At 44.9% G+C, this 15,975-nt stretch overlaps 1 protein-coding gene across 4 annotated transcripts in view; it reads left to right on the top strand.

Annotated features, from left to right (window-relative positions):
- PRMT7 (protein arginine methyltransferase 7) overlaps positions 1-15,505 on the top strand; it is a 424,549-nt gene extending 409,044 nt beyond the window's left edge. For all 4 annotated transcript variants that reach the window (XM_069217242.1, XM_069217243.1, XM_069217244.1 and 1 more), the window contains one exon: positions 5,316-15,505. In XM_069217242.1, coding sequence (XP_069073343.1) covers positions 5,316-5,477 — 162 coding nt within the window. In that variant the 3' untranslated portion in view covers positions 5,478-15,505. The remainder of the gene's footprint in view (positions 1-5,315) is intronic.
- Positions 15,506-15,975: the final 470 nt, after the last annotated feature.

Below are 15,975 nucleotides of genomic sequence, written 5' to 3'. Positions count from 1 at the left end.
AACCGCCGGTTCCCCTTTTCTGACCGCGGCTTTACCGCCGCGGTCAGAATAGCCCTGGAAGCACCAGCAGCCTGTTGGCGGTGCTTCCGCTGCCCTCCGCCCTGGCGGTCAGAGACCGCCAGGGTTGGAATGAGGGCCTATATCTCACTTTGATATAGTATACAGAGCCAGCTTCCTACACCGGATACTAGAGCAGCCCCCAGGCATTACTTTCATGGCGGGGAGTTTATTTATGTAGTAATGATGTAGTGGCCCCAGGAATGGACTCAATTGGGCCCCAGGACTCAGAGCGAGTTCAACGGGTGTTTTTCAGGAATGGATGGAGGGCATGGGATCTGCAGTGCCTGGAGAATGTGGAACCCCCATGCTCGCTGATACACCCACTCTTTAACGGCACACAAATCGTTATCACAGATCAACATTTTCCTGCTTCCAGCATTGGACCTGACCCATATGACAGGGGCTCACAACTCCTACCACTAATTCATTTTAGATCCCCGAGAGAAGGTGCCCATGCAATCTAGCACCTTAATGCTTGGCACCTCACAAGTGCACTCATCATAAAATACCTGACTAAGGAAATTAAACACTTCCTAGTGAACCATTAAGACTCCTTTCATTCTCTATGGTATGGGTTGCCGGTAGGCCACCCTATGCGGCATAGTGAGATCATACTTAAGGGGTAAAGAACAGGAGGCAGGACAATGGGTGGCCAACTTGAAGAAGGAAGTGACACAACTGGACTACCTTAATCAGAAACAACCCTCCGAATAGAAACAGAGCTGCCTTGTCATGGCCAGGGCGTCCCTCTGACAGCTGGTGCTTGACGAGGCCCATTGGGGCAACAAATTGAGTAAATTGCAGTACTTGCTGGCGCTTAGGGACACCACCCTCCAAATGGTCAATGCGGTGGTCAATGCCCAAGGGGACCATTTGTTTAAGGCAGCAGACATAGCAGGTATGTTTGCGGCATCTAATCGTATGCTGTACACGGCACATCTGTGGCCCACCTGAGAGGCTTCTCACCCACTCAATGAGGACCTGCCTTTCCCATCCTGCATTCAACTGAGCGTTGGGCACTTGAACAGTGTCTGCATGCCAAGTCAATCCAGCAGGACCTCCAGGAACGAAACAGAGGTAAAACAGAGTCCTGACAGTTACCTGAAGCAGTATTACTGACGATTTGCAGTGCTTCTAATACCGCCTCATTTCCATATGTACCAGGAAGCAATTGACAAGGAACAATTCCCTCCAGAATTGGATTTGGCCATCATAGTGGTGTTGCACAAACCTGGTCACCCCACAGACGGTTGTGAAGCATACCGGCTAATATCCTTAATCCATTCAGAGCTTAAGATCTACACCAGGGTATTGGCCAACAGGCTCCTCATCCTGCTACCATACTTAGGGGGTCATTTCAACTGGTACGGGACCGCCAGGGCTGAAATGACGGAAGCACCGCCAACAGGCTGGCGGTGCTTCCAGGGACATTACGACCGCCGTGGTTTGAACCGCCAGGAAAAGGCTGGCGGTACGGGGAGACGCGGGGCCCCTGGGGGCCCCTGCACTGCCCATGCCACTGGCATGTGCAGTGCAGGGGCCCCCTGACAGGGCCCTATGCGGCTTTTCACTGTCTGCTCTGCAGACAGTGAAAAGCGCGATGGGTGCAACTGCACCCGTCGCACGGCCGCAACACCGCCGGCTCCATTTGGAGCCGGCTCCCATGTTGCGGCCCACATCCCCGCTGGGCCGGCGGGCGGAAACTCTGTTTCCGCCCGCCGGCCCAGCGGGGATGTCAAAATGGGCACCGCACGGCGGTTACAACTTCGCCCGCCAATGTTGTAATGAGGCCCTTAGTCTACCCTAACTAAAGTCGATTTATGCCACGTCAGAGCACCAGACATTACATTCACAGGATGCAAATGTCAATGGCCCATCTACTGGTTGTACGAGGCCCAACTGCTCTAATGTTTATTGACTTTGGGAAGTCTTTCACCAGAACAGACTGGACCTTCATGAAGGGTGTTGGACCTTGGGCTGAGGTTCTGCTTCTATGTGAAGGTTCTATATTCAAACCCCAAGGCGCAGGTCCAAATCAACAGTACCCTCTCCGATCCCTTTTCAATTAGGTGAGTATCAGACAGGGATGCCCGCTTCCCCCCTCTTGTTTGAGTTGACTATGGAGCTGCTGGTAACATGGATCCAGTGCAGTGCCCAGATATGGGCTTTTGACTGAGGATTAGAATCGAATAGTACGTTATGCACATGATGTTCTCTTGTTTCTTGCACAACCATCCCTCACAGAGCCTAACCTCTTGCAAATGCTCCCTTTAAACAGCAGGTGAACTGCTCTAAGTCTCTACTGGTTTCACTGAGGGGCAAATTGAGTGTGGTGGATTGGCAGGTGCAATTCTTACCAATGATTAGACTTTCAGAACTTTGGGAGTGCATATTGCCCTAGAGTCAAGCTTAGCATGGAGCCTGAACTTGGCCCCTTTTGAGTCTAAACTATGGTTTGCCCTGTTGCATGGTCCAAAGTCCCTCTAAACATACTACGTAGGGTGACTTTATTAATACTAATTATGCTATCCTGAATCCCATACATGATCCAGAACTTCCTACACCCGATTCCCCAGGCCAGCTTCCAGAAAATGACAGCCAAAATCCACTCCTTCCTATGGATGAATAGGCCTGCCCGGGTGACATATGGTACCTGCATGCATTCCACCTACGATGGGGGGGTTGGGCTTGGCAGAGGTCCAATTATACTACTGAGCTGCACAATATGACCTATCTCACACCAGTACATCTCTAGTTTGCTAACAAACTGCCCAACCCAACACGTAATTGCCCTCAATATACAAAGGCCAACCTTTACCATGGTACATGGAACTGTCCCATTATTCAATAATACTGTCAAAGGGTGTTTGTGGAGACCTCTGCGGTGTTGGGAGAGGCTGTGGAGCCCTCCCCAAGAATACCTCTCCTTAATATTGTGGAGGATTATGTTGAGCAGAAGTGGGATTGCCCACTCCTTGGTATTAGGGCAGTACTAGCCAAGCAGGACATTTCCACATGCTGGTGCTCTTCCCGCTCTCCATGCCAGCGAGCTGGAGGACTGCACTGGACTGGTACATGAAACTTGAAGAGCCAATTTACAAGTCACGAGGATGCCTCAAAAAGCATGGAAAGGTATGGGGGATATAGATGGTGCATAATGTCCTAGACTGAAAAGTAATACAAAGTGCCTTAGTCTAAACATTTTTATATACTGTGATGCCGGTCTGTTATGTAATAGTAAAAGATGATAAAATTGAATACAATTTTCTTTAAGAAAAAGTTACAGAACCCATGATAACAATAAAGCAAACCAGCAATCATTGTAAAACAAGATTTGTAAAGTAGTCATTTGCCATTCTGCTTTAGCAAATAATGCAGACGTTTACAATGGTTCATTTTCAGAAAGTGTTTTAGGTTACGAGTCAGAACACCCTCACACAATAAAATCAACTCATTGAATACTGACCCTAAATATTCTGTGTGGTTATCAAGTCTAGACTCCCTCGTTGACACGTTTATTTTCATTCCCACCTATTCTTTATGATTAATATCTGTGTAGATGGCTCATCAAAGAGAGATACACAAAGCAGTCACAAGAATTGATTGAAGGGATAAGGTATACCCAAAGACATGTGATGGATACCTAAAAGATACTATAGCGATGCAGAAACATGTTGATACCACCCAAAGTATATACATCCAAATAGATTTTAACCTTGAGAAGCTTATGTGGCATTGAATGTAAACAAATAATTGAGAGTGGGCAACCTTTAGATCATTTTAAGTCCCTAAATTTCAAATTCGTACCTATGACACTATAACCCTTTAAGCAAACGTGTGAATGTTTTGAATATCCAGGGGCAGATCGTTGTTAGTGAGTTAATAGATTACAATCACTCAGCATCTCTTTTCAGATGAAAAGCTTGTTGATGAAATATTAAGAACAAGAGCCAGACATACACGTGACCCCAAAACTACAGTCGTCTTTTCCCCAAAATTGAAGATCACTGATTAAAAATATTACCTTCCTGGGTGCAATCAGGCCACGACTTAGAAGAAAATACCTAATGGTGGGAAGTAAGAAAGACAATAGGAATGTGGTACCCAAGTACTCACATCTTAGTCCTACAACTTTGAAGGCATTTTTGAACGTTAATAAGTGGACCACAGCAAGGGAAAGTGTTGCAAGGAAGGAACAGAGAAAGTTTGCAGAGGTGTCACCAAGATTTAGCTAAAAAGTATTTAAAAAAATCAAAACCTTCCAAAAGTCCTCATAAATGTATTCATTATTTGGTTGAGCAACCTACACATGCAACGTAATTGGACAGTACAAATGGTGTTAGTAAACCTTTATAGTAATCATGACAGATTTTCCGTTTAAGTCGTCTACATCCTTTAAAGATGCTTTACAAGGAACATTGTATTGAAATTTCAGTTTATTTGAACATTCTTCACAATTGTTTAATCCGCGCAAGACATTCTCCTGTTGTTTATGTTGTACTCTGTACGTGTGTATTCCTGACCTTTTTTAAAGCCGAGCCCGTCAAATGTTTTGTTCTTTGGAGCTTCGTTTACTGTCAGAAACAATATGCTGAAGGCGAAAGTACGACAGTTACAAAATGTAGCTTGAACCTTACTGCTATTTTACAGACCTATCTTTCTTTTACCTCGAATGTTTCCAGGGCCCTTTGTGATAGCAAAATCAATGTGCATTTTAGAATCAGAAATTAAAATGGTTGTCATGTAAGGACCATGATTTTTTAAAGGAAACCACCACCATGCTTTCTGCTCGCCTATTCTTTGTTCATAAAATAAGGAGAAGAGGATGATTAGCTCAGTAGTAACCCCGTATAAAATTGTATTTTGTGTAGCGTTTCTTGGGTTCCAGTGCCTTTCTTAAACAGTTATGCACGCATGCATGATCGTTTAAGGCGATTTTCATTGTAAAATTTTTAGTTACTGTCGTCTTCCATGGGGATTCAGCTAATAAAAAAAAACAGAAGAAAAATCGTCTTTGGTGGGAGGGCTAGTCGTGAAAAAATATAAGGTGGAAGTTACTATTTAAGTGTTAGTCTGGAAACATTTGTGTTGGACACTCTATTGATGACCATGGAGAGCTAATCAAATTTCAGAAGGTTTCTATGGTATTTTTTCTTCATAACCACCATCTGGAGCATCCACTGGTTGGATAATTGCTTTACAAAAATAATGAAATAATTAAATGAAGCAGCTCACTTTTTGTGTCCTCTCTCTAGGATTATTGCCAATGGAGTCCTCACCGCAAGCAGGCTGTTTATTTCTTCAATTCTGTTCTTGAGTCCGAAGTGGAACTGGCCTGCCCCAGCGAGATTGAATACTCGATTTGTTTTAATCCGAAGACTGGAGATATTGGCATGCAATTCAAATCGATGGTTTAAAAAACAAACTCAAATTTCATTGGTCCTTCTTTTTTTAAGTTAACAATGTGCATTTATGTCCAGTCACAGCGCTTTTCTTTTCTTTTTTTTTGGAAGGGGAATGAAGAGATCTGTATATTTATCGTACCTTTCAGATTTCAGGAATTTAGGTAATGTGCCTAGGTGTTTAGGTTCTGCGTTAATGCACCCCTTTTATATTCGATAAATACTTGTAGAAATGACACCCTTTAGGAAATCCCTCAAAACCATGCCACCTATACAGTTTATGAGCCAGAGTCGTTCCAATACTGTATTTGATAAAACAACTTAAGATTTATCCTGACAGATAGATGAATGGGCCTATCACGTTTTGTGACGTGTCTGCCTCACGCTATTTTATTTTTTTGCAGTGAGGTCATTATCTGTGTTGTTAATAATGGATGTAATTAGAAACCTTTCTCTCCTCTGTACGCTTGCGTTCATGTGTCTGCCATTCTAAAACGGTACCCTGTAAACTCTTTTCAGTGGTACACGCCCACGTTCTGTAATGAAGTCTATGTGTCTGTTCTTGCTTCCGGGGTTTTTCTCCTCACTTGCAGCCTGCTGTGTTGCCTGTTCTCTACAGAGAGCTGTGGCACACATCCAGCTTTCCATTCCTAGCGATTCTCGCAGGAGATTCACCTGATTGTAAAGTAGCAGAAAACAGGTTTAGGTTTTTGCTCCACTCATCCCCTAGCCCACAAAATGCTGATCTGAAAGGCTAATGCGGCTAAAACTAAAGCCACAAAGCAGTGCACCCTACTCACCAGAATAGTCTCTCTTTCTGACCTGAGAAAGGCCAGCCGTCTATGGAATTCAAAGGTTGAGACGGTTAGCAGCTACTATCAATGGCTGGCTCGGTACAGAAAACATATATTCAGGAAAACAAAGGGAGCATCCAGGGCCACCTTCAAACCAAGCCTAAAAGACACTTGGTCCAAAAGAATGTGACACTGTATTTCGAGCATCTACCAAGTGCTAAACTTTTGGCAGCCACTCGAAAATACTACACACAGTTTCAATTGCATAGATTAGTGCTAAGGTGGTTTACAAAAAATGGAAGAAGCATCGTTGTCACTCAATAGCAATGGTATCTCATCAGCTCGGCCCACCACCCTACATCTCGTCATAGGTGTCTTCAAATCAAAGTAAGTCACCGAGTAGTTCCAAGTTTCGAGAAGGTGCCTTATTAGCTGACATCTGAACAAACTGTCCATCTTCTGTGCTGCTTTATTACAGTTACATCTAGCCAGTGACATCCCTGACCATATAAAAAAATCTGCTGCAGAGTGAACTTCATATTACCTAAAAGGCTAATAAGGAAATAGTGAGATCAAGTGTTCATAAAAGTGCTTCATATTTAAAGCAGTCACGCAGATCTTTTAATGGGGGTTGTCACTTCACCTTAGTTTTGATAATTTGTCAGCTTTTCTCCCATTGCTTGGAACATTAAAACCATGTTTTCACGGGTAGTCGACATTATAGGATCAATTTCGCTTTTCACCCTGAATCAGACTCGGCTCATCTCACCAAGCTCCCGGATGGATGCTCCGGACTGTCAGATGTCCGAAAGCTATTTTTGGTGTGCCACAGATATTGGTGTTACTGGAACTTCGAAGCCAGGATTTTTAATCTTTGTACACAATTACATTAAAAAAGATGGGAGACCTCTGCCCTCGATCAATTATCTATAAAACTTAAAAGCACTGAGTGCAACATGTTAGGGATGCAGTTTTTCTTAGTAGACTTACAGAATGTTTACTTCTACATTCCTTTCAGTTTTCAGATTTTCAATAGAAGTGTGTGTTTGGTGGAGAGGGTGGCAGAAGTCAGCTTTAGCAGTACACCCCACCCTTCAGATTTATTTTGGCTCTAACATTTTGCCCGTAACCTTGGACGTAACTTTAGGTACACATATAAAACGAATCTGGGGTCTTCTACAAAGTAGGTGCTCTTCAGCCTTTGATTCATATACCTTCTTTAGGCTGGGATTCTTCACCAGCTCACCAAAATGTGTGATGTGCCCTTGTAAACCACTGATGAGGCTTTGTTGGTTATCTCTATAAGAATGCCCACACTTGAGTCTCTCCACTCGTCTTCCCTTCTGCTTCCCTTACCACAAGAGGTTTAAGGCCATCTCGGAAACAAAGGTCAGCTTTCAGGTTTCCAAGAGATACATTAGATGGGTTCCTGCATTTCACGTCCTAGCGTGTCAGTGGTTCCTCATGCCAGGCTGAGAAAAGGTCTGTTTAAACGGAGTCATGATTATACACACCAAAATGTATGGTATAATAGTTTCCTAAAACAAATAACTCGCATGTGTAAATACTCTTGAAAATATTGTATTCTTATCTGTTTTCCTCAAATGAATTATCGCAGAAACATTCATAACACTCAGGTATATTTACAAATTGCAGTATTATTGTACATATAGATTGTGGTCTGTATTATGCGGTAAGATGTTGTCTCTTCTGAGAAAGAGTGAATTCAATCAAGATCTCATATCAGAGGAGCCACATTTTGCAATCTGGGGGAAGAGATTTTTGATGTTAGCAGGTCTAGCATGAAATTCGTTTTGATGAATTTTGTCCTCAAATCTTCATATGGGTATCCCATTCAGAATTCATTTACTCATGCCTTCACCACCATCAGCTTCATAGAGAATAGTATTGGAGCAATTGCATCTTCCTTGTGATGCCTTGGCTTTAGTCTGAGGAAGGCACAGTGTTACATATCCACCTTTTAAGGATTCCTTATAGTGAAACCTTTGGAGTCGATTCTCTACCTAAGTATCACTGCATACACCCTGACCTTCTCCACCTGACGCCGTTTGTATGCTCCAGCATCTGACCTCCTCCATTCGTAAATGCTGCTTAAAGCAGATGAAACAAATTCAGGGACAAGAAGAGAGTACCACAGGGAATGAACACAGACAGGTAGCTATGTTCTGATATTCTTCCTCTTTGATTAATGCACAAAGTTTCACAGAAGCATTGAAAAAGGTCCAAAAACTTCCCAATTCTGATATATTGGTATTCGTGCATCATATACTGCAGTATGACAGTGGGCAGTTTGTACTGTCCTGATAGACATCTAGCCACAGATTCCTCACCTTTTGAATATTCCCCAGGTATCAGACTGGATCGTGAATTTTTGTTTCATAGTACTTCTGCGCGGCGGGAGGTGGCGCCGTACGACTTTGCGCTGACTCCTTTTTCTCCCAGAAGTGATGTGCGGGGCCTATAAAGGCGAAATTCCCATGTCCTGACATCAGTTCCTTTCTTTCTGTGTCACCAGACTCTGATCCAGAGCTTCTCTTGTATATCAGAGACCCTTCTTCTTCTTGTTTTCCTCAAAAATGTATCCAGTAGGCACGAGATGTAACCTCTTACCACAACTGGTTTGAAAGCCTGTAAGAACTGTCGCGAGAAGATGTCTGTGAGCGATCCCCACCAGGTTAACCTGTGGTGTCTGAGATCGGGCCCCGATTCTAAGACATGTGAGGACTAACGGGCCTTTGAACCCGAAGGCCGTCAGAAAATGCAAGGTGAAACTTTGTTTCCAAGCACAAGAAGACGCAGCGTCAGGACCGCTCCCAGTCCCTCTCCAAATCAAAGTTCGATCCTGACGATGCGTGTAGGCCCTGCCGACTATCTTGATCACGCGCTCAAAGTCAGCTGACTTGGGAGCTGGTCCTGGAGCTGGTCCTGCAGCTGGTTCTGGCACAACCCAAGTTTCGGGGGCCTTCAGCCATGCCGTGCCAGATCGAAGAATTCCATGAAGCTATGCTCTGGCTCTTCGACCTCTACCAACTCCCTCTTGTGAGCCTTCGGGCCCCATAGAGCCGAAAGGTACTCTGTTTGGCCGCCAACCACCAGGCTCGCTTTCAGCGCCAGTTGGACCCTCCAAGCTGCTTCTGTCCTTGGCTCCAGTTCCAACTTCGCCACCCACGCCTGCAATCATGTCAGGCCAAGGTATGTGGATACCGAAGGCTACCCCGTCGCCCGAAGAGGTGGCCTGATTGTTCTCTCCAACACTGATTTGCTGCTAGTTTGACTTTGACCGATGTCACGCCCGGATCCATCCGAGGTTCCTTTTTCTGGACTTGCATTACCTCAAGGCAGACAACATTCTTTGCATTCCTTTTTTGGAACTGACTCGAATAATGACTATTACCAGGGTGATGAGTTTGGTCAGCAAATGCCATGGAAAATTGGTATGAGGCTTAATGGAGGCTAGTGGACTTGACCCCAACTGATGACTTACTGGGAGGAGGTCACAAAATGGTAGCTGTCATCATTGCCAGGGAGGTCCCATGCTCACGGGCATTGTATATTGGGCTGGTTCCCTCACACCTCCTAAGCACAGGTCACCAGCAGATTCCAGGACCTGGCATTTTTTTTTGACAAAGAGGTAAATTACACAACACTGGAAGGCACCACGGGGTCCCTGCATAATCTCTTGGCGCAGGGAACTCAAAAGATGGGTTAGTAATGAAGGTGATGTGCTACTCATGATAGCCAGAAGAGGACTGCATCCATTAGAAGTGGCACAGGCCTAGGAAGCCCTGATGAACAGCTTAAAAGAACCATGGGAGTAATCCAAAGGATTGTCACCAGGGTTGTTAATGGCCCCAACCCCCTAATTGCACTGAGAATAGGTAACAGAGGTCTGATGTATACACTGCACTGCCTGCCGGTACTCCACCCTGCACCCAACCCTACCCCCCTACATGTTCCGTACTCCACTGCCCCTTTTCAGGAAAAGACACAGAAACCAGACCCTAGAAATTTCATCTGTATACACTGCAGGAGCAACTCATAGGGAATGGGAGGGGAGGAGGGTGTTGCAGTAAGTTTGAGAATATTCAGTTGATTTTATTGAAATGCATATGTTTGGCATGAGTGAAGCATTGCAAGAGTTTGATTTCAAGTATGATCACTAAACCTTCAATAAAATCATTTTTTTGTTGGTGAAAAAAGGAGGTTAGTGGACCGGATACTCCCCAGATACAGCCCTCTTCTCTCTCCTCCCGGCACAGCCACAGAAGAATCTGCCTCCTGTACTATGGATATGCACAGGGTGACAGAAGTCCTTGACCTCAAGCTCCCCACAACAGAGGTAAAAGCAACCAAATTGATTGAGGTCCTCCAGCCAGACTACACTGCTTCTGACCCTCTCTTACCTTTGAGGCCTTGACAGATACCCTCCTAGTGAAGTGGGTCAAGCCTTACTCTGGCCCTCCCGGTTAACAGATAAATTACCATGCGCCATCACCATGCTAAGGTCCACCTAGCCTCTTTGTTGCAGTATCCTTCTCCTGAGAGCCTCATGATGCAGGCCTCCACTAGTCAGACCATTCCCAACGGTTGTCCTACCACCCGAGAGGGAATTGAAGGGAGTGGAGACACTTGGGAAGCGCTTCTTCTCCTCCATCAGTTTGTCCCTGAGTTCCTTCAACTCCTCCTGTTTGATGGGCCATTACACTCATGCCCTCTAGGGCTCGGTGGTACAAGTCCTCCCTAGTATACTGGAAGGCCTTCGCCCTGTCCTTTTGCAGGCTCTTCAAGATGGTTGTTATGTGGCCAAGTTCATAATTTGATGTTGCTTGGACACTACTGACTTTGTTGGGCAACCTATGGACACTAGTGTTGCCATGCAGGGCTATGATTGACTAGGCTCTTGGGTGACGTACAGTCCTCTCTGGTGGACAAGCCCTTCGATGGTACTCACCTGTTTGGCAACAAGACTCACTCTGCCCTGTCCTGCCCCAGCAGGGAACCCAGCAGTTTTGCCAAAGAGGGCGAGTTGCACATTGCTCCCACAGCCACTGTCAGCGTGCCGCTTAGTCTAGCACCCCCACACAGCCCAGCCCACCAAATCTATTTAGTGTATCCTTACTTTGTCACAACCAGCCGGTGGGAGGCAGAATCCACCTATCCTACTTGTATTGACAAGCAATCACATCGGACATCCGGGTACTGCAGTTTGTCTGCAAAAGTTATGACTTACCTTAGCTTTGTCCTGGCTGCACCTTCCACTGTCCACCCAGTGACTGACGGAGGACCATCTCTCTATTTTGTGGCAGGAAGTGTAAGCCTTTTTGGCCAAAGGAGCTGTTGTGAAGGTGCCAGCACCAGAAATCATACATGGTTGTTATTCCCAATACTTTCTGGTGCCCAAGAAGGAAGGAGGTATTCTGCCTATTCTAGATCTGCACACTCTCAGCATCTAACTCCAGAACGAGATATTTAAATGCTCACCCTGGCCCCAGGTCTAGTGTGCTCTTGACCCTGGAGACTGGATGATGGCATTGGAGGCCTATTTTTCTATTCCCAAACTGCCAGCCCATTGGCTCCACCCCTGCGGTTCGTGCTGGGAGAGCAGCAATTTGAGTTCACTGTGCTCCTCTTTGATCTCACCAGCACCCTTCAAGTGTTCACGAAAGTGAGGAGTGCGGTGGTGGCAGCTCATCTTCACAGCTCTAGGCTGCCAATCTTTCCCCTACTTCTGTCATTGGCTGGTCATCAATCTCCGCCACATTAAGGCAAACTTCCTGTCATTTTTTAGGTTCACTATCAACATACTGAGGTCACACCTGATGCATTCTTAGACATGCCACTTCTTTGGAGTCCTTCTGGACTCTGTTTGGTTTTGTGCCAGTCTCCTGGGAAAGAGAGTCGAGGATATTCAGGCTATGATCCCAGTCTTTCAGCCTCGGTCCTAGATTTGAGTGAGAGCCTCGGATGTAGGCTGCTGGGACTGATGGCATCCTACATCCTGCTGGTCAAGCACACCAGGTGGCATAGGCAGGCTCTGCAGAGGGATCTGAAGTCTCAGTGTGCCCAACATAAAGGAGACCACTCCAATCACATCCAGATTTTGGAGAAGATTGTGAAAGGTCTGCAGTGGTAGCTACTGGACTTCAATTGGATCAGCAGCAGACCCCTCTCCCTTCCCCATCCAGAGCTGACAGTCGTGACTAATGTGTTGCTTCTGGGCTGGGGCAGATACCTGGGAGGGGTGGAGATCAGAGGCCCTTGGTCTCTGACGGAGTCCTGGCTCCCTATCAGTCTTCTGGAACTGACGGCCCTCCAGCTGGTGCTGAAAGCATTCCTCCCGTCCATCAAGGGGAGGCTGCTACAGGTGTTGCGGACAACATCTATGCCATGTGATACTGCAACAAACAGGGCAAGAGGGGGTCACAAACCCTCTTCCAGGAGGCTTTGTGCCTTTGGGAATGGCTGGACCGCCAAGGAGTCTTCTGGGTGCAAACCACTTGCTGGGCTCACTGGGTGTGAGGGCAGACAAACTTGGTCATCAGCGCCTGACGGATCATGAGTGGCAGTTATACCTTGAGGTGGCGCAAGGTCTCTTCTGTGAATGGAGAAGGAACCTTGGCTCAGTCTATTCGCCACTACTGTGAAAGCACTGTGTCAGTAATTCTGTTTGTTAGAGGTTCCAAGGCGCCTCTCATTTGTAGATGCGTTCCACCTCGAGTGGAACTGAGGATTCCAGCATACCTTTTAACCAACACCACTCCTGCCCCGAATTCTCAAGAAGATCAGGACCAGCTGGGCCCAAGTCATGTTAGTTGCTTTGGATTGGGCACAGAGCGCCTGGTATCCAGAACCCCTGAGGATTTGCCCTCTAATTAGGTTACCCCTTTGGGGATGATCTGTTGCCAGCCGATTTCCTTCGATTCTCCCATAAGTACTTGATGTAATTTTGGCAGCCAAACATTCCTCGACAAAGACACCTGTCGCTGGGACAAGTTTGTGGTTTGGTGGGGTGCACGCCAAACTGCCCCATCCAGGCCTAATTGTTTGATGTTTTGATATTTGTTCTATTGCTTGCCTGGTAAGGCCTTGCTTTGGTCAATGTTAAAGGTTATCTTTCTTCTCTTTTAGCCTTCTTTCGGTTGCCTGATCAGCATTTATTTTTTTAAATCACCTTTTGTAATGAGGTTTTTGTTTGCTTCCCCTTCTCTTTTTGTGATGCCCAAATGGAACCTCAGTCTTGTCCTTACATTTTTAATGTGGACTTTATTCGAGTCCTCCACAGTTGTCCCTTATGGCTTATCACCCTCAAAACAGTGTTCCTCATTGCCATCACCTAAGCACAGCGTGCGAGTGAGCTCCAGGTTCTGTGTGTTCACCCACCATCCAACGTCTTTTTCCCTGACGAGCAAGTTCAGCAAACTAGGGCATCTTTTCTTCCAGAAGTTATTAATCTGTTCCACATGAGTCAAACCATCACCCGCTGACATTCTGTGCTTCGCATCATCCCTCTAAGGAGGAGGAGAGACTTCATTACTTGGACCCCAAAAGAGCGCTCAGCTTCCACATTGATCGTACCAAAGACCAATGAGTGGGTGTTTCTGGGATTTGTCTGTGCAAAGAAAGGCAAGGCTGAGCGGAAGCATTATGCTAGATTGTGCTCTGCGTTAAGATCTGCTGTACTTTGCTTACTACTGCATTATCATGTGTAGTACCTGTCATAGACATCACCAGGCAGCTACGTGGATGCCCTTCCATACCCGCTCTGTCCTGCAGAACTATCTGGTTTGAGTCCATTCACAGCCCACCTCCCTTTAGGTACTACTTTGATATCTAATTAAAAGTTGAGGAATCTGCAATTAGAAGTCTCTATCAGAAAAACAAGATACTTACCTCTTAACGCTCTTTCTGGTAGAGACTGTATCTTGCTGCAGATTCCTCACTGTCCCGCCCATCCTCCATCTTTTGTGATGGGACTCTACCCATTAATAAGATCATAAATCTACGAAACTGCACACTGGTCTACCAAATTGCTTTTGAGACCTCATGTCTAGGGGCGCAGACAGTCCCGAAAGCAACTGGCGTAAGAGCAAAGGGAGGACGCATTTATGGGCCACACACTTTACTTGTGAAGGGATCCAGTCTGACGTCTAGGGAGTATTCAAAAGGTGAGGAATCTGCGGCTAGGTAAAGTCTCTACCAGAAAGACCTTTTGCCAAAGAGAAGTAACTTGTTCTTTTCGAGTATAGGATGAATTCATTCTATCTCTCTACTATTCATAAAATCTAAATCTGTCCTAGTCTGCATTGGCTTCGGTACCTAAACATGTTTCAAACATGGAGCTGATCTGCAGATGCAGAAGATTCGATTCAGGCTCAGTTGAAAGCATGTAGCAAAGTTTTTTTTATTGCGGACTGAAAATAAGATTAACAATCTTATTTGTTTCATTAATAATCTTATGATCTTTACAAGTCATGTAGCAGAAAAAGGCAACCACAGTAACTATTTCAATGCTGCCTGCCTTTGGCTTCCAACAGTACTCTGTATAATTCTTTTATGTCATCTCATAGTTGAAGTATTGTTTTGTTATAATAATGCAGACTTTTCTCATTGTCGTATCTTCTTATGTAATTTGCTCACAATCTTATTTGAACATTGCATTGAAATCATTTGTGGTTGTACAAATCTGTGGTCTTACGATTTGACATATTGATGGTAGCCATATGAGTGACATTACAGCCCTTCTGCACTTGAAATTCTTTTGTTGATTTTAGACTTCTGTTATAACTTGATTGACGTAAGACATTCATGCTGGTACCTCCCAGAGGTTGTATTGAATTATTCCTTTGAAACCTTTGGGTTAGAGTGATGGATGTAAGAGCATGAACGGTCACCTTTACAATGATTATGCTGTCTGTAGTCCACAAACTCACACATGCATCTTGCCAACACCCACCCTGTCTGTCCTGCATAACCAGATAATAATTATGACCTGACATCAATTGCTGGAACTGAGGACGGTGTGGAGGATGGGGCATGAAGGAAGACACGAAAATGTCCACTATCAAAATGTTTTTTTTGTAAAACTACAGCTTAAGAAGCAGTTTTCACTCCCAACACGGATGGCAATGTTTTTATCAACTTTATTGTAAGAGAGATCGTTTTCAGTAGGAGTACTCGAGTCACTGCAAGATCACTTACCATAAATGACACAATGAATTTATAAGTATATTTGCTTTGTCTAAGAATGTCATTCCTCTGAGTTACAGCCTGGATATTTCTAAAACCTTGTTGTTGGGTAATTTGTTTTAATACAATTTATTGTATTTATGTGTGTGTTTGTATACTATTGGCTTGTTTGTGAAGCTGCCAAGTCAAAATAGTGTGTTGTTACAAGCAACCAGACGTAAACAATCATTGTTTCTGTGAAATGTTGTAAAGTTGGGATGTGACATTTGTGTCTTGTAGCCATGAACAGTCGTCGTTGTAGGGGTCATTATGATGTATTGGCTACCAACAGCATTATGCTTTATATTAAGGTATAAGGACTACTTCAATAGAATGAAATCCTTGCCAGGTATTTGCACCAAATCACTGGCAGATACCGATAGTATTGTATGGCTATTTCTCAAAGACAATCCTCCATTAAGGCATGATGTCAAGTTAGTGTGATGAACTTCAGAACTTAGGAGTCTCATCAC

This window comes from Pleurodeles waltl, chromosome 12 (genome assembly GCF_031143425.1).
Source record: "Pleurodeles waltl isolate 20211129_DDA chromosome 12, aPleWal1.hap1.20221129, whole genome shotgun sequence".
Lineage (NCBI taxonomy): Eukaryota > Metazoa > Chordata > Amphibia > Caudata > Salamandridae > Pleurodeles > Pleurodeles waltl.
The sequence above is the reverse complement of the archived record's forward strand: the minus strand, read 5'-3'. Positions and strand labels throughout refer to the sequence as shown.